Here is a 19966-nt window from a genome sequence, read left to right as displayed (position 1 = left end):
ATTGTATCATGTGGAACATCAGATACATGCACACTGCCAGTAAACTCTATGCTAGACTTTCTTACCTCAAGTGTAAAGGGAAACACATAGTGTTTCTTCAAGAGCCACACATCACAGAACCAGAAGCAACACAACTTCAAAGGCATTGCAGGGGACAGGTTTTTCCCCACAAATTGTTGTGCCTTCTCCTAAGGTTCCTGCGCTTGGATTAAAGCTGGGGTCCCCTTTGAACATCACACTACCATTACTGATAAATCCGGAAGCTATTTTCTGGATGATAGACATCTTTATTGAAATCTGCTTCTGATTGGCACCATTTGTGCCCGCAGTTCTGAACAAGCTAATTCCTCAACAAGCTGTCAGGCATACTTGCACAATGGGCTGGCACTCCATTGATACTCGGTGGAGACTTGAAATGTGTACTAGACATATCCTTAAACTGATCATTTCCCCCTCTCCCATAGGCACCTATGTCACATGCGCTTTGCCCGCTGGCTGTAACACTGGCCACTAACAGACACATGATGACAATGCAAAGCAGATGCCAGGGTTTACTTCTATTCTCCCCCATATGATCTACATATCAGACTTGAATGCATAGTTTGCTTGTCCTTCATTTCCTCCTTGATTACTCATATGACTACTTGGGTGTACTCTTTCAGACCATAATCCTCTATGGGCTGGATTTAATTGGGGAATAGTACACCCTGATACCAATACAGTGGTTACAGCCCTCACTGCTTGAAGACTCTTCTAAGAGATATCACTCCCAAGCCAATCTCCAAGAAGGAATTATAGGTTGGATGTTATGGTCCCTAAAAGAGCATGGCATTCTGGAGAGCCCTCCTTTTATCACTAGCCGGCAGATTGGCTTTGTTGAAAATGATAGCCCTCCCATGCCTATTATATATTTTTACCGCCCTACCTGTGTGGATTCCGAGGGCCAGGATATGAGAGCTTGAATCTTGTCTGGTGTTGTTTATCTGGGGGACAAGCAGACGCAGAGTGACTTTGGCAACTCTCAAACGACCAACGGAGAAAGGGGAACTGGTGGTCCCTGACTTTGAATCATACTATAATATGGCAGGGCAACTGCAATAGTTTACCCAATGGATAGCGGGGAGATTGACACCGGAGAACAAGCTGGGACCCTTTATACATGAACGAGCGGTGCTCCTGCGGACACTTTTGAGGGTTGGCGGAGCACCATGAGCGGGTAGCAATGAACTACATGTGGTCCAACGTTGCTGGGGGAGGTGTTTACAAAATACGCAAACCAGAGTGCTCTACTCACTTGACCTTCCAATGACAATGCTGCAGGCGTTGCCACACGGGGGACAATGGGGAGGACTGGAGGACTGGGTACAGGCAGGGGCCACTAAAATATGTGATCTTTACGAGGAATGAGCGCTCAGGTTGTTTGAGGACTTTAGAGCAAGCTGGGACATTTCCTGTTATATGAAGCAGTTACCACAGTGATTAGATGACACCGGCGAATGGGCAGCTAAAAGCCATGCCACAAGTGGATATATAGGAACAGCAGGGGGTAAGATCAAAGCGGTCACGTGCCTGTACAAAACAATTGGCAGAGATTCCATGCAACCTCTGACGACAATAAGAAACAAGTGGGAGGCGGATTTGTGTACTCAGACGAAGGACGCTGACTAGATCAATAGGTGAGATAGAACTTATAAAGTTTTATGAAATGCCTGATTCAAATTAATCAACTTTTATATACTCCATAGGGCCTACCTCACCCCAGAGCGTATTAGTGGATACTTCATAGGGAGGATGCATGTTGCCCAAGGTGCAGAGAAAATGGAACAGATATGATACACATTTTTGTGGGAATTGCCAAGTGGTGCATAGATTCTGGCAAGAGGTCACGGCTACAGGGGCTAAAATAATAGTGCAGGGGAACCAGCTTTAAGCCATCTCAGCTCATTCCCCCACACAGCTAAAACCAGGGTCACCGATAGGTTACTGGACCTTACCCTCATATTGGCTAAACAAGAAATCACAAAACGCTGGAAGGCGCCGAGGCGCCGGGGGGACCCCGTCTGGCTGGGTGTAGGCGGGAACTGGAAACATGGGCAGGATGTGTGAGCAGGGTGCTACTCAGAAATGCGTGTAGAGGAATAGGAGCAAGAGAATTGGCTAGAGCGTGAGAGGTTCTAGTAGAGGGAACAAGAAACCAAGAGCCAGGCTCGGGCCGGTCCGCACCCTCAGCGCGCTCTCAGTAGGGGACCCCACCACGTCATGAATAAGAAGGGAATGTAGAAGAAACCCAAAGACACATTTGACCTTAAACAGGAGTCAGATACAGAATAGAGGAATGAACATCAAAGGATGGACAAGAACCGGGGGGGATGGGCAGGTTTGTCCCTGGAATGAGCTAACATATATAGAAAAAGAGAACTTAACAATTATGGTCCTACAGTAAGGGGTTGGGAGGGGGAAGATAGTTGGGGAATGGTTATTAAATGGATCGTAACAATGACGACACAGTGGATATGACTAATGACATCTGTATTGTTTATGCATAATACTGTTTATACATGAAAAAGTGACATGCGATTGTATTGGGTGAATAACTGATGAAAAATAATAACATTCTGTTTTAAAAAACTGCTTGAAGATCCTTCTTTCCACATTACAGATTACTTTGACTTCACCCACAACTCAGCCTCCTCCTGTGCTATGGAATGGGAAGCATTTAAAGTTTCAATTAGAGGTCAATGCATAAACGCAGTAGTAGATGCCCTTCAAGTATTAGAACTGGAATTAAAAGTGATCAACGGCTCACTACTTCATCAAGATGGTCAAGCTATTAATAATGTCTCCTACTCAGACACTTTCAGCTGCACCTACCAAGCACACTGCTTTGTTCAATGACTACTCTGCATCAATTTCGCAGCACCTGAGGTAAAAACGTACATGGAAGATGACACACCAAGCCCTTTGCTCACCTGCTTAACCAAGCAGGAACACACCCACCCCCTATTATTCCCATCAGACTTACACCAGACAACTCTGCTTATACAGACCTTGAAATGCATGCAGTCTTTTCTCAATACTATAAAGTGTTCTATAGTGCCACCCATGACTGCTCCCCCACTGACACTGCAGATTTCCTAGATAATATTCCACAGCCCCAGATTACCGCAGAACAATGGCAAGATCGATTCACCCATAACCTCTGTTGATATAAACAAAGCAATACCTTCATTAGCACTGGGAAAGACCCCTTGCCCTGATGGACTCCCATTGAGGTTGTATTAGGCATATCCTGACCTGCTGGTTTCTAAACTGGTCAAACTGCTTCAATCAGCTGCCCGAGTTAATCATCTGGCCGTTCCCTCAGGTAAACTCTTTTTATAGTTATGCTCAACCCAGACAAGATGCAACTCACCTCACCTCCTATAGGCTATCCCTAATATTAATTAAAAATGTTTAAGCTAAATATTGACAGAGTGTCTCTTTCTCTCGTTTCCCCCTCTTGTTCATCCTGACCAAAATGGCATTGTGCCAAAGATTAGCATATTGCTTATTATTCGTAGACTTTTTTGGGTCATGGAATCTCTCCCTGGGTCCTGGCCATGTGCAGCTACATGGTCCTGGAGCAGAAAAACGCATTTGATTCCCAGAATGAGCTACCATTTCACAACACTGGAGAGGTGGGGATTAGGCAGAGCTATGGTATGCATGATCAAACTCCTTTATACAGTGCATGATAAAACTTCTTCATACTGCACCCATGGCACGGGTCAAAACTGTGACAAATCTCCGATCCGAGAGCTGTCTTTAGAGGCACCAGACAGGGCAGGCTGCTGTCCCCACTCCTCTTTGCTATTGCGATGAAATTGAAGACTATTAGATTGTGTCATGAGGGGACGACCTGGGACATTCATCTAGGTGACATGATTAATTCTGTCTCTCTCTATGCCAATAATATTCTGTTGTACCTTAGAGATGTAGCTGCAAACCAAACTGATATCGCGCCTATACTCTGAGTTTTTGCCAATGTGTTTGGTCTGAAAGTTAACCGGCAAGGTAATGTTTGTTTCTTCTCCTTTCCCCACACACCAGAAGCCAGGCTAGATGTGGAAGAAGGCATACTCTAAAGGCACCACCGAATATTTTGATCCTTAGCAGTGAGAATTAAGCATGATGAAGATTTATTGGTTGGCAACACCACCAGGGCAGTGTCAATGATCCAAATTCATGCCGCATGTTAGGGAACTCTACTGCTTTTGGTGATTGGTCCTATTGCTTTATCCAAAATGATAATGCTTCCTAGAATGTTGTATCTTTTTGTCGAACTCACACTATAGCTGCAGGGGAAGTTTTTCCGTACCCTGGATTCCTTATTGGGCGATCTTATCTAGTGTAATGGGCATTTTAGGGTTGCTCTGAATAAGCTAAGACTTTCTTTAGATGGGGAATCTGGAGGCTCCGAACTTCAAACACTACTGCCTTGCAGCACAACTGTAGGGTGTCTGTTGATGGTTGGCTGAGCAACACCCAGATGACACAGTCATAACACTCCCCACGTGGTGAATGGAAAGACCATTGCAACTGTTCTACCCTTGTGCATGCTTGATCCCCACCACCACCCTTGCTTACTTCATACAGCATTCTGTTGTTTTAGAAGAAGACTTGTAAATTGCTCAGAATACTCAATATCCACCTGCTATCCCACTTCACTTCTAGGCTTCCTGACAAATAGTGTATCTTGACATCTTCTGAGCTAAAACACTGGCACCGCAGGCATAATGACTATGGGGATCTTTTTCAAGACAGATGCCTTCTGTCCTTTGTCACACTAGTAACATAACATGTATATTTGTAAGGTGCACGTTCACCAAAGGGTATCTTGGTCCTGAATCCCGCCGGGATTTTACCCTGTGACCATGAGATTGAACAGAGGCATCTATAGTGGATGCATTAGTCCACTAAGCCACCAGACCTGGCATTGTAGAACAATAATGCCCACAGAGCTCAGTGTTTGACATACAGGGCACTAACACATTCCTTTTTTGCACCAACTGGAACATTGTATCAGCAGAGATACAAACCCACACAGCCATGCAATATGTTTACTCAATGGGTAATGACCAGTAGATTATTAGCAGGCAAGCCAAGGCTTTTGGCCGGTGCACACTGATCTTCTTGAAGGGCCTTCAATCTAAGTAGGAGGCAGAGTTTGAGAAAGCATTCAATGACAAGGAATGGGAAAGAATACTTGCTTATCTGACTATAGCCTCCACAAATGCTAGATTTAAACCTATTGGGTTCAGTGTGCTCCACAGCCCCTAACTCTCAACTGCTAAAGTAAATAAGGCAAATTCTTGCTGCCTTTACTATGATTTGACAATTACGGACCTATTACACTTGTTATGTTCCTGACTGTCCATGTCCCACTTTTAATCAACAGCCACCTCACAGCTAGTACAGATTACAGGATGCTCCACCTTACACCAATGGGAGACCTCTGCCCTTGGATCCTTCAAACACACTAAAAAGAATAGGCTCATAACCCAATTCCTAGACCTTTCTTTAAAACGTGCAAAGCATGCTATCACCCAGAACTGGAAGACCAACCTACCCTAAAAGGTTGTTAAAGAAACTCTCACTCATTGTAGGCCCTTGTTTTCAGCTTGGTTCTATAGCTCAGGTTCACAGCCTTTAGCAATATGTATAGACCTCAATAGCAGGATATAAAATGATAATAACATTCTTAATGAAGGAGTAACATGAAGGCAATGTTACCGTCTTCATCCCCCTCAGCTCTCTAACATTGAACAAGCACAACTCACATATTCTCCCATTCTATCCATGGTCTCATTCCATTCCAACATCTCAAACTTCAAACATCTAAACCTATACTACACATTTCCTGCTACAATTCATTGTTAAAAGATGAATTAGTCTACTTTGGTCAACTGAATTATGACTATTACTCTCAGGATGCCTTTTCTCCTTAACCCATAAATGCTGGTGTTAGCCAATGTCCCACACTCTCACACCATCCCCAGTGTGTCGGTTAAGCCATTGGCTGACAATAGCAAGAGCTTTAAAGGATTCCTTTTCTTTTTTAAATGGGCGAGGACAAAGCAGAATCACTTTCGCTTTAACCTAAGTCCTTCCTCGCATCCATGTGTGACATATGTGCCAATGTCACAGTCCCCACCGAGACTATGGTAGCCACCAGATAAGTGCTCTATCCGCCAACTGGTGGGGTATTGGGGGCTTACAATGCCTCCCCAGGTTTCAAGGAGACATTGTTGGAAAGGAGAGAGTCTCCCTTTTCCAATGATGCCTTCCTGAAACTGTTTCCAATTGTAGATTGCGATTGCGCTGAGATCCACAGTCAGGAAACATACTACGCCACAGGGGGCATGTGTTTGGGGAGGAAGAGACCAACTTTTTTGGTGAACATGTCGCCCCCGTGGAAAGACACTCATTTTTTTAAAGAAGTGATTTTTACAATAAAGTTGACCCCCTTTGGCCCCAAATATTTTTAGGAGATGTGTGTTTTCCCCAGGGGAATCACAGGACGCCCCCAGGGTAAACCACCAATGAAAAAAAAAAGTAAAGGAAATGTAGGTTGGGGGTTGGCCCTCAGCACATGGGTCGACCTCCTTTGGCGGCTATACATATATATTTATGTTTTTAAATTTGCCACATAATCTATTATTCTGCTGCATAATCTGCATATTATTAAAAACATGTGTTTCTAATACTGTGGCGACAGGTGTTTCCACGAAGTGGAAGGCCCTGCGCAAAGGCTGACTGGGCATCTCTCAGTTACTTATTTCTGTATTTGATTGCTAAACTGGTATTAATTAGGTGAAAGCTTTTCCCAAACAGTATTATTATGCATACAAATCTCAAAATAATGAAGTAATACTATTAAAGTATGTGCTATATTGTGCCACATACTTTGCCTTTAGTTGCCACATAAATTAGTTCACTCAGTTGCATAATTTGGTGCCCTCCTGCCACATAATTCTGCATTAATTGCTGTGATCCTGGTGATAACATTCTGAGTTTTCACAAGACCCACGCCTGTACAGAAAGTTTCAGGGGCTACTATGTGAATGCGTGCTTCTTGAGATCGAAGGCAGATTTTTGGCATCAGGCAAATACTTTTATACTGACAATGGCCCAGCAGCCACCCCAACAATTACGTTTTGCATAAGCGATAACAAAATGATGCTGTGGTATTAGGTATGTGGCAAGGTGAACTAATACTGTGTTTTGTTTTTTCTTTCTTTAGTGTCTTTTGAGAGCCTGCAGTTTCAGCAAAAAGATAAGTCTTTGTTTATTTACGGTAGCACACATCTTACAGACACATGCACCCACTGACTGAATTAAAACCATATTTCTGCCTTCTATGTAAGACAGTGGTTTAGGAGGATGGGTTTAGGCAGTCAGCAGAGATAGTGTCTCGGTGAATGACTGCTGCCCAGGCCCTAACACAAGTTATGGAGGGCAGGGTGTGGTGGGTGGTTCACGAAGGAGACGTGGAAGCTCTTGTCATGCTGCACGTCTAAACCACTTCTGTGAGCTGCCGCCGCAGCAGCAAGGAATAGTGTCCCAGCGTGCTTGAGGTGGAGCAGTAGCAGGGAATGGCGTCCAAGCGCATGTGAGGTGGAGGCTGAGGAGGGGGATCAATACACTGGATGCTACATGGCGATGTTGGAGAGGCCATGCCGGTTGAGGTACCTGCTGTGAGCAGCAGTTCGGAGGCACTGCTGTGGAGGTTAGTGGTCCATAGTTCAATCGAGCACAAGGAGACAGGCTCAACTAGTGCAACCAGTGAGGCTAAGGGAGAGAAGGGTCCCTCCCTATGCACAGCAATCGTCGAGGGGCTATTTTGTGGTCACCCTGCGCTCCCGTGCTCAGCACTACCACAGACTTTACCATAAGAAATAAATTAGTCACTCGAGAAGCGCATACTTGCAGATACCTCATTACTATTAGAAGGCATCAAGGGGCGATCTCCCCTCAGGGGCAATTCAAGTGACCACGTCTCCTCCAGGCATTTTTGGGCTCAGAAGTGGCTCATATTGTGGGAGACAGCAGGGAAAGGATGTATTCCTGCTAACAACTGACTGCCTAAAAATACTGAAGCTCACCAAATGCCACCATTGGGAGGCATCTCAAAAACCATAGAAGTTAACAACAATAAGGATGGGTCCAAGGGCCAACCAGGCTTTAAGGGTGACAACAGCTGAAATACTTACATTATTAGATCAGCAGGGCTACCCACCGAACCAGCATATCCAAGAGGTCCCGGTCCTGGAACATTGAATATCTCAGAGCAGCTCGCTCCCATCCCCTGTAAAGCTCCATCAGAGGAAAGGACTTCTCTGCAAGGGGGGAGTTCACCAATTCAGCAAGACACAACTTTCCCCACACAATACTTAATGAACACTGGTGAGGCCCCCATAACCCCTATTTGGCCCCAATGTATCAGGAGGAGGTAGAGCTACATCTGTGGCAAAGCACTGGAGAATGTGATCCAAAAAAAGTTGCATGCAGCCTCTAATCCAGCACAATATGCATTGGCACATCATGGAGCGGTTAGAGCACAAAATGAGCGGGGATGCCAGGCACAGCTTGCAGGGGCAACAAGGAGTTCAGGGATATCTCAGATTAGCGCCATCAATGGCACCTGCAGTGTTTGTAGTACCAGAGGTGTACTTGGAGATGGGCGGTCTTCTCTAACAGATTTTGGATGAACTGTGAAATGGGGAATGCTCACTTTAAAGCACACTCAGAAGTTCAGCTTCAGCTTTGGAACATAAATGCCAGTCTCCACCAAATTATTTCCAGGCTGACACATGCAGAACAGCAAATATCTGATTTAGAAGATTTCCCAAGAAGTTCCAAGCTTTACACAGCAAAAGCTAGACGAGAGGTTCTGGAGATCCAGATGAAACTGGAGGAAATGGACAATAGATCCTGATGCTCGAACCTCTGTTTCAGTGGGATCCCAGTAGAACAGGAAACTGGCCAAGATCCCATCAAGTTTATTGCAGATTTGGTTTAGAAATATGTGCTCCCAGAGAATCAATCCAAGTCGGTAAACTTTTCAATTATGAGGGCCCATAGAGTCCCCTTTTCCCAGTCATCGAACTTGAGATATCCTCTTACATTCTCGATGCATTTGGGGGATTTTCGAATAAAGGAAAGAATTCTATCAGAGGCTACAAAGTCAAAAGGATTCCAGACCGAGGAAAAGGTTTTTTTATTATTTTTTCGTACATGTCCGTGACAGCAGCTTGACGCGGACTCAAATTTAAATATATGATCGAACTCTTCAGGAACCAAGGCATTCAAGCAACTCTTCTGCAACAATCCAAGATGAAAGTGTTATTGGACGGTCAATTTCACAGTCTGGACTCAGTGGGACAAGTCAACGACCCCCTAGAGCAGCAGCAGAGGCAGGAGTGCTGAAAATGATAGAGAGGTGGCCACGATCCCTAATCACTATTGAATATGTGTTTGGCAGGGATATAATGAGAAGTCGTAGGAAGTTGTAGGAATTCCCAGTCTGTCCATCATTAAACATTTATTACTAAGCTGTGGCTAGATCTGGAAGATGTTTTTCTCCGAGTGCTATTCCAAAGCACCCTTTTCAGGGGAAGGAGGGAGAGCAAAGGCATCCCCTGACTGAAAGCTCGATGCGGGTGAGGCATAGGGTGGGGAGGGGAAGGTGTGGGTAGGGTAAAGGGGGCTGGAGAGAAAGGTGCATGGGGTTGTGTGGTGGGATGAGAGTACATTCAAAAAGGAGATGGCAGCACTGCTAATAGATTATGCTGTGTTAGTAGACCATGTTGAAGTGTAAAAGGAGGGATGGGCAGAATCAAGATATACCAGGGCTAGTAGACAGCTAAGAATACTTATAATGCAACATAAATGTTTTTAATAATAGAGTTGAATCTCAAGCAGTTCTCACCTGGTTTAAATCACTGCAAGCAAATATAATTCTTCAAGATATGTATTTGAAGAGGGTGGGAGAAGCTATCATTAGTCCAGTCACCCTATCGGAAGTAGCACAGGCTGGTAGCTCTTCCCCTATAATAAATGCTTGCCGTACCAATAGGATCCTGCTGAAGTATATAAGCTGTTTTCACTTCAACTAAATATGTTTTTAGTTAGATAATTTGACACGTTTTTGAAGGGAAGCAAAATTCCTGAAACCTTTACTGAATCGATAGTCATTAGCTGCTTGAAGAAAGGCAAGTCAGAAAAAGACATGAACTCTTATCCAATTAGCTTTCTTAATTGTGACTATAATTTGTTTATGAACATTTTTTTGCTAATAATCTTGCATTGGTAACTTCCTTGGTTATACATAATGATAAGAATTGGTTTCGTCGAGGTAGGAGCTTGGTTAACACCCTTTACTTGATCGAGGCTATAGACTACTTCTCTAGAGAAAAAAAGAAGGCAGCATTTACAATGTTAGATGAGAAGGCGTTTGACTGAGTCCACTAGAATGTTCTTTTCTCAGTTTTAACAAAATTCGCCTTCCCGCCTACGTTTGTAATGGTTTTAAAGAATGTATACTTCAACGCTAAGGCCGATATAGACATAAATGGGAAGGTGGCAGGGAAAATCACTAAAAGCTGCAAGGCTGCCCTCTTTCTCCTATCCTATTTTCTCTATTTATAGAGCCATTTGCATGTGCCTTAAAGCAAGATTCAAGCTTCCAGCCCCGGTGGCAGGAGCGGCAAACCTGAAATTATTTGAGGATGATTTGGCTTTGTATCTAGAAGCAGATAAAGCTAATCTAGCGTGTGCCTTCTCCCTAATAAGTGAGTATACAAGATTAGGGGGTTATAAGATTAATCACTCGAAATCTTAGGCCATTTTATATAATTGTTCTCCAGCAGAACTGCTGATATCAATACAATCTTATTATTCTGCGACTGCGCCTATTAGGTTTTTAGGAATTCAAATAACCTCAAATCTGGAGGATCTATTTCCGCTGTATTTCAAAGCAACATTGAATAAAATCTGTAGTCTATTCAATTCATGGCAGGACCTCCCCTTATTTATTATGGGTCAGGTTGCTTTAGTTAAAATTAGTATTATTCTGCTTTTACTTTTTCTGTTTTCAGTTTTTCTTATAGTTAGTGAACATCAAAATTAGACAGTTCATATGGCAGGGTAAGAAGCCCAGACGAAAAATGCAGGTGTTGCAGCTGGACCCGGAAGAGGGAGGCCTGGCACTTCCTAATGTAAAGATGTATTATAAGGCTGCACTTCTTGATTGGTTGACCAGGTCCTTCTCTGCCAATTCAAGTGACGGGAATTTTTATCTAGAGCTTACGGTAGAGGTATCTGAAATACGGTTTCCCCTTTCCTAAAAATTCCATACGGCTCCCCATAAATTCTATAAATAAGACCCCTCGTATGATCATGGATCACTTCAATAGGATTTGGGAAGATTTTAGAAAACCCTGTGGCTCCATTCCCAGCTGAAATTAGTGGATTCTTTTTTGATGGGGCTCCATGTAGCAACCCATACTTGCAACCGTTGGTCTTATTTTGGGTTTCGTACGGTGCAAGATTGTTTTTCACAATGGAGAATTTTCCTAGTGGTCTAGGGTGATGAACCTTAATCCTAATCCTAGTCCATCCCATTTTTTGGGCCAGCTCCAGTCAATAGTCTGCAGGATGTAAAGTAGACAGGTTTCAGTGGCAGTTTTACAACCAAATCAATAAAAGGTGAAACAAGCTGCCAACCTGCGATGGGCTTTCTTCTGTAAATGGATGCTGTATTATACCTCTGCCAAAATTCAAAAAATGTATTCGTTGGCAGAATCTAGATGATTTAGATGCAATCAGGCCAGCTGGGACTAGCTCCATAGGATGTTTACTTGTATCCATCTCAGGGAATCTTTGTTGAAGTGAGCCAAAAACTAAAGCTCAAGTTTGCTTCGGATGGTATGCAGCTTTATTTGGCATTATGGTATCCTCCTTTCAAAGGACAATAGGGCAGCGTCAATTCCTTCTAACTTCCTCCTTAGTTGCAAGATCATTACTCCTGGCAATCTGGAAGTCTAATACAGTTCCCTCAGTTTTTCAATGGAATCACAAGATGCATAAAGTTCACACTCGTATGCAAAAAGAGTGGGGTCTAATGTTCAAGTGAACAAAAGGTGGAAATATTGGGGGAATCAAGTTGATATGTAAGCAATAAGTTTGTAAGAATTATGTTTTAAACCCAAAATAGTCCGAATGTTCGAGTGAATGAGGTTTTTAGAATGGTTTTTGATGTATAATTTTGTATGCAATAAGAAAACTTTCTGTCTTGTATCAACTATGTTTTAAGTACAATTATGGACAGAATTCTCGACTGAGGTGCTATTGTAAAAAAAATAAAAGGTTATGGAGGACAGCTCTGAGGCAGGATCAGATACTGAGACAGAATCTGAGGGACAGGAAAATGGAGCAGAATCTGGAAGTGATTTTTTTAGTTGGTAGAGGTCCATCCAACAACTTGTCTTCCAGTGATTCTGAGGAACATTATCATGGCAGTCATGATGCCCCTTCGCCATTACAGTCTACACAGCGGAACGACCGCAGCAGGGTAGGCCAAACCAGAGAACAGGCACATGTGAGGGCAAGCACAGACGGAATGCTGTTTTAGCAAACCCCCAAGTGCAGCCCTACATTCTTCCGTTCACTGGAGACACTGTGAAGCACACAACTTTGCGTGCAGAACAATTTTCGAGGGAGTATGTAGGCACTCTTGGTCCTCATTCTAAGGCCCACAACACAGTGAGTGAAGTAAAGGAGCATGAAAGACATGTTTTCTTGAGCTTCAGGTAATTAGTAACGGAAGGCATTAGTAAAGGTTCCCTTGCCAAGTATACAGAATTAGTCAGGACTTTGAAATGGACAGGGACATTAACAGGTAGGTAAGGTATAGGTTAAATGTGGTTTCTGTGATGAAAACTTCTGGAATCAACAGGAATACGCAAAATTCCTCCCACCCAGTTTTGACCCACCTGTGATGATAAAAACTCTGTGAGACTTGTGTGGTTCGGTCATGTGCCCACACAAGGAACAGCTCAAAACAAGAATATCACATTGATAGGAAGCTGATAGTCAAGGTAGTAGAGATAAACAAGTTCTCACTTCATCTTCACCAAAGGACTCAACCTCAACGACGTTGCACATTCCCTGATACTCAGTCCCTCACTCAACTAAGCAGGGACTCCAAATCATAGATACCACAGCAACCAGCCTCCCTCTCAACCTCCCACCAAGCACACATCCTGCACCTCAAAGAATTTAACTGGTGACACATCCACAACTTTCTTTAAACTCCTGACACACCCATACAAATCTTTACACAACACTGGCTCAGCATACTTCAAAACCGCCTCAGAATTCAGGAACCTTCCAGGCAACTTTGCTCAGCTGGACTCGTCCTCAAACACATTCCATTCATATGCAGCACCAAAATAGGCAGCAGTGACTTCTGCTCCCTTACTCCGAAAGGCTAGAATGACCTGCCCCTACACACCTGTGCCGCAGTTAAATTATTGCACAACGCACAAAGCTGAAGACTTGGCTCTTCAACTAGGTGAGCCCATGTGTGTTTTTAATCAAGTTTGAGGATGTGCAAAGGCTTCTGGGTAAAATTACCTGGTGAGTTTCATGCAAATTACACACCTGTGGGCTCCCCTTGATGTCTAGTTTTCACAAATGTGCAGATTTGTTTGATTGCACTAGGTGGCAGCGAAGCTGGGGACCAAAATCGACAACTATCCACATTTTAGTGGAAAAATGTGATGCGTTCACGTCGCATTTTGGGCCCTTTCCTTCCTGTCATGGGCAATAGGCCTATTCACACAAGTGACGTAGCATTTTTATCAGGAGACTTCCAGGAATGCTCAGAGGAAGGAAATGTGCAGCTCCCCATGGTTTCCAGAAGTTTTCCTCACAGAAATATGAGGAAATTGTTTATTTTTAGGCAAAGTTTGAGGTTTGCAAGGGTTTCTGGGTAAGCAAATCTGGGCAGATCCACCCAGGTCATCTCACCATTCATTTCCCTAGTTCTAAAAAATGTGCAGGTTTGCTAGGCTTCACTAGTTACCAGCTGAGCTAGGCCCAAAATCCACAGCTACCCACATTGCAAAAAAAGGCCAGTGTACAATGGAAAAATATGATGTGACAATGCTGCATTTTGGGCCCTTTCTGTCGGGGATACTAGGTCTAACTAAATAAGTGAGGTTCCATTTGTATCTGGAGACTTGAGGTGAATGCTGGGAGGTAGGGCATTTGTAGCTCCCCACCGATTATAGTTTTCCTCACATAAAAGTAGGAAAATGTGTGTTTTTAGCCACAATTCGAGGTTATTTGCAGAGTGTTATATAGCGCTGGCTAGACCCGGAGGTATCAGAGTGCTTTACATGAGGATTAGTGAGTTACAAAATTACATCAGTTACAGGAACCTAGTTTCACATAGGAAAAACAGTGTTACACAATAACAAGAACTACTATAGCATAGCATAGAATACAATATACACACGTCTTATGGGGAACAGAAGGTAGAGGGGGGAAAAGTAAAAATAGGGTGGGAAGAAGATCGGGCCAGGTAGAACCGGCAAAGGGGAAAGTACTTCAGGGGAGCCAAAAAGTCAATATAAAAGGCAAACAAACTGTCTAGGAGATCAGCAATCATAACATTCGGTGTTGCGGTGACTGAGCAAGATGTGAGGGGTGTATGAGACCCAAGGGGGGGATCAACTCGGGGTAAAGGTCAGTCAGGTGTAGTCCAGCTGTAAGTGAATCGGATTGAAGCAGCCAAGATGGAGGACCCAGGTCACGGGCACCGATGGCATTAACACAAAATGGTGGCACATGCAAAATATCTTATGGGTAAGAAAACCTGGGTGAGAGCCACACAAGTCACCCCAGAATTTCCCTTGGCTAGGTGTCTTGTTTACAAAAATGTACAGATTTTCTAGGTTTCCTTAGGTACTGATGAAAGTAGGGCACAAAATCCACAGCTACCGACCCTGCAAAGAAAGGGTCCTTTTTCAGTGGACAAATGTAATGTGTCCATGTTGCATTTTGACCAGTTTACTGTCAGAGGCACTAGGACTGCCCACACAAGTGATGTACCATTTTGACTGGGAACCTTTGGAGAATGCTGGGTGGTAGGACAGTTGTGGCTCCTCATAGAATCCAGAAGGTTTTAGTCACAGAAATGTGAGGAAGATGTGTGACTTTAGTCAAAGTTTGAGGTTTGAAAAGGCTTCTGGGTGGAAAAGCAGGAGAGAGACACACATGCCACCCCTGTGTGCTAGGTTTCCCTGGGTGCCCACTGAGCTAGGGCCCAACATCTACAGCTACCTACATTGCAAAAAAAGGGTCAGTTTTCTGTGGTAAAATGGGATGTGACCTTTGAGGTTCTGAGCGGACTCTAAACCAAATTACATAATCCGCTGGGAGGTGTTAAGGCATGGTTATAAAAGTTATGAGACACTGTGTGAAGGGTGTGGTTGTCGGCTGATGAATAAAGACCTCTGTTACAGAACTCCATGTGTGGCATGTTGATGTGCATGCTTCCAGGCTGTGGAAGACGCTACACTAGTGACCAACGTGGATTCTACTTTATCTAAGCCTGCTGGGGTCTAGTTATTTTAATCCAACAGAACAAATGCAGACTGCGCTTAGCCACTTAAATGTGCGACACTGAAAACTTCTGTAAAGCTGTTCTACTATGTTGAGTGGTATGTTGTTGATGTTGTATTGTGTATTTTTATTATGTTCTTAAGTACTTAGGTGTAGGTGAATAGTGGCTTAGGGATCTATCTGCACCATGGCATTTAATGAATACAGTTGTTATGCCTAGTCCTACTTGGTTCGTGTTTATTGGCTTTCTAATAACTTATTTGGAGATGACCATACAAGAATGTATTCTGACCTTCATTTTAAGTCTTCTGATAGAGTTAAGAGATTTATATAATGATCTAGAAAAGTCATACTGAGATACTCTGTTGGCTTGTAAGTGATAGGCAGTAAAAGCTATTAGGAAACCCATGATAGCCGACTATATGACATATGTGAGCTTTGTTAGAAAGGCATTTTATAGCTTCTCTTTGATGTGCTGTGTTTGGTGATCCATTGACCCGTGGTAACAGCAAATAATGGCATTTACAACTTAAAATTTTTGTGACATTTTTTTTACTCTGGTTTTGTCAATTTAACTACATTGGACTAAATATGTAGGTCTTAACTAACACTTCATGCTTTTGCTGTTTGTGCCAACCTATGCTGGCTTATTCAACAAAAGAGGGGACAAACAGGGCTTGATAAAGGTCCACCATATTTGCCCTGGGTAAAGCTAGAAGACAAGAGAGGTACGGTGTTCCTGGGTGGCAAGTCGACCACCCGGTGAGTACTCAGAGTGGTGGAGAGGTGGGGAATACCTCCTTTCATAACTAGGACCCTCACACACCCAGCAAGCTAGGTGTCATGCTTCATCATATGGGTCTGCTCCTCATCAGGCCGGCGCTGCAATGCTTGATGGGCACCCTTAAAGGGCCTCTTTATCAGAGATCTTTTGTTCCTTGCCGTATAGGTGCCGTGGGTGTGAGGGGCCTAGAAAGATGTAGATGTGGTGTATGGGTTAAAACAGGTAAGGGAATCCTCTATAATTATTTTTATTCTGGAGAGGTCACAACCTGAATAAAAAGTAAAAGAAGAAGGGGGGGGCTATTTTGTTTTAATCTGACAAAATTTACGCTCTACCCCTTAGTGGTCAACCTGTTTCTTGCCTATAAATGTCTCTAATAGATCAGTTTGCGATTCCTCAGGACCAAGTGACTAAAAAAAAATATCTACAGTGTGTTGTGCTACATACAACTTCTCTCGGTAGGAATATGCCCCGGAGAAAAAACAGCTCTTATAGGTTCTTGTGCTGCTTCATCAGACCGCAGCGGAATATGTGGACACTCAACGTAGTGTCGCTGCTCTCGCTCAGAGCAATCTGGCTCACCTACCCGCTACGCTGCATCAGGAAGGACACCGTACCTCTTTTGTCTTCTAACCTATGCTGGCTCACATCTGCTGCTGTGTTTAGTAAACCACTCAGCTGACTTAAAGTACCCAAAATAAAATAAAATAAAATTGAACAGAGAGGGCCAAGGGATTCCTCACAGAAATCAGTTCTCTTCGTGTGTCAGATTGTTAGAGCCTTTTTGGAGCCCATGTGTGCTCACATCAAGGCTGTGGCATTTCTTATCCATAGCCTAACTATCAAATTACCTACAATGTCTCATAATACATTTACAAAAAAAATAGAAACACTTACCATTTTCAAAAGAGGTAGGGTTAGGAAGCCATTTTTCGGAGTCAACAGAAGAATCTATATGTATTTTTCCTGGAGTGGCCAAAGAAGGAATGGTGCTTTCTTCAAGGATAGAGACTCCAGGAGCCAAGGTGAAATCCACCTCTGAATTCAAAGAATATTCAGACTCTCGACTTGGGTCATTGTTTTCAGCAAATGGACTTTCTGATATGATTTCATTTTCCAAGTGGCCAGCAGATTGCGGATGTTCTGGAGTGACAGTTATTTCAGTTATGTCTTCTAGCAGGATGTTGCTTATTGGTGCTTCAGAGGTTGGGAGCCACTCAGCTTGAAGGGCATTGTTCTGAAACATAAACACAAAATAATAATATATTCTCTTATCAGAGAGCATATCTAAGCTATTATCAACATGAGAATCAACCAGATGACTAACCTACCTCCCCCTGATCCCACTTGGTGGCAAATGCTATTGACATTTCCAAACCATGTACATTAATGGAAAAGAAGGACTGTGGTGAGGGAGAAATCTCATATGCTCTTTCTTTCTATTTTTGATGGAGGACAGACTGATAGGGAGGAATTGTTGTCCCGCTCCCAGAAGCCTGCAGTTTTATGCAGTCTATTTCTTATAATCAAAGGGCATTGAAAAACAAATTTCCACCTACAGATTAGGGATCATTTCAGTACGTTAGTGTTGCCTATATTAACTATAGTGTGTGGTCAGTATATTTAGGAGTATGTGAGAGTAATCTATTTTAGTTTATGACATTTTTCTGAGAAGATAACTTCTCTCATGCAAGAAGGGTTGGCATTAATGCTGATGGTGCCTGGAGCGACAATCTTCGTCGGTGTCCTCCAGTGATTTCCATCTTCAGAGATTTCCTCACTACCACCCTCCAATAATGCCCTTCATCTATCCATAGCCCTCCTCTCACATGTATTTTAGTTTTTTTTTATAGCATGACTCATACCAATGTAGGGTATCGGAGCACTTTACATCACACACACATTTTACAGGGATAATGAATCATGTGTATGCAAATCAATGTATAGGAAATGTTACATAAAACAATAAGGACTAAAACCTGTAGGAGTCACTTGTGTTCCGTACTGGTAGGAATTACATTTTAAGAGTGCTTGGTCAGGAGAAGCATATACTCACGATTTAAAATGTAAAAGAGTGGTTGAGGTTGGTTTTATTAATAAGAATGTATTGCTACCAAGCACACTTTTTCTTAGCAACCTTAGGAAAATGAAAGACGGGTGAAAAACAGACGTTTCTAACCTATGTCTTGCAGTTTGCATGCAGCTCGTCGATGCCAGTTCATAGCTTACTGTGCAGATTATGAGGTGCAGATTACAAAAGGATCCTTGTGACAAAAGCAAAAAACCACTGAGCTAGCTACATAAAATACAATTCTGTGATCTGTATGGCACACAGGTTTTGCTGCAGACACACTAACCCTCTGCGCTACTTTTTGGTGAGACAAAACTGTGACTATACAAACCTCCATCTCTCTCAGGCTAGTATATTAATTACTAGAGTTACTTTGATGTTTTTTTATTGCCTGAAAATTGCTGGGAGCATAACAAACTCAGTAGCACGGGCTTTTAATCCCATGAGGCATTTAAAAATACAGCCCCCCCCCCCCCCCAAGCCTGGCGCTCAATGCAGTGGCACCGTCGTTCACACCACCCTAAAGCCAGTCCTGCACATGCAAGCTATTAAAGCAATTGGGAACAGAAAATGAATGAATCAATCCGTTTTGTGAGGGAGAATCATTCTGAGAGATGTTGTGCATGGAATACTGCCAGGGTGTCTTAGCTGGTCCACTGACTGGGACGATGGAAGGAACTCTGGGGCATATTACCAAGCAATAGCGATAATTATCGCTATTGCTTGGTTAGAGACAAAAATTTACCGCTGTGCTGCGGCGATTTTTATCGCAAATAAACCTTGGTATTACCAAGGTTTATCGCAAATGCGATAAAAATCGGCCGCAAAGCATGAATATCGCTGAAAAGTCAGCGATATTCATGCATTACCGAGCTAATGCTCTTAGCCATGTTATCCACCACCCATTGGATAACATGGCTAAGAACTGCTCAGGGCAGGTGTTAGCTTTTGGAGATATTCGCGCTTAGCGCGAATATCTCCATAAGTTGGTAATAGGAGATAGCGATGTTAGCGACTGTTTCCAGTCGCTAACATCTTGGCACGCCCACTTTGCATGTCATTAGTGATAAATATCACTGACATGCAAAGTGGGGCCCAAGATGGTCGCTATCTCCTACTAGCTGTCGCTAACTGGTGTTAGCGACAGCTAGGTAATAGGGAGATAATTTTATCTCCGCTTTCTTGGCTTTTAAAGCCAAAAAGGTGGAGATAAACCCCCTTGATAATATGCCCCTCTAAGTCTAGGTTAATTTTATGCAGAGGCCTAAGCATGTGTTTGCTGTCAGGCAAGTTTGAAGAATACTGTTTTTTGATCAACTTTGACAGGATCCTCTCCACATGGTATGCTGAACAAGTTGAAATGTAAACCTCAGGTAAAGTATTTATCAGGGCAGACTCAGAATGCCACTCCCAGGGTGATATCTGGTATGGGGGTAAGG

The 19966-nt window shown here is 43.2% G+C and overlaps 1 protein-coding gene across 1 annotated transcript in view; it reads right to left on the bottom strand.

Moving 5' to 3' along the window:
• LOC144773828 (interphotoreceptor matrix proteoglycan 2-like) overlaps window positions 1-19966 on the bottom strand; it is an 815142-nt gene that overhangs the window by 200738 nt on the left and 594438 nt on the right. The window contains exon 12 of the mRNA XM_078658923.1: window positions 17354-17693. Within this exon, the coding sequence (XP_078515049.1) occupies window positions 17354-17693 (340 nt within the window). The remainder of the gene's footprint in view (window positions 1-17353; window positions 17694-19966) is intronic.

Source organism: Lissotriton helveticus, chromosome 8, assembly GCF_964261635.1.
Source record: "Lissotriton helveticus chromosome 8, aLisHel1.1, whole genome shotgun sequence".
Lineage (NCBI taxonomy): Eukaryota > Metazoa > Chordata > Amphibia > Caudata > Salamandridae > Lissotriton > Lissotriton helveticus.
The sequence above is the reverse complement of the archived record's forward strand: the minus strand, read 5'-3'. Positions and strand labels throughout refer to the sequence as shown.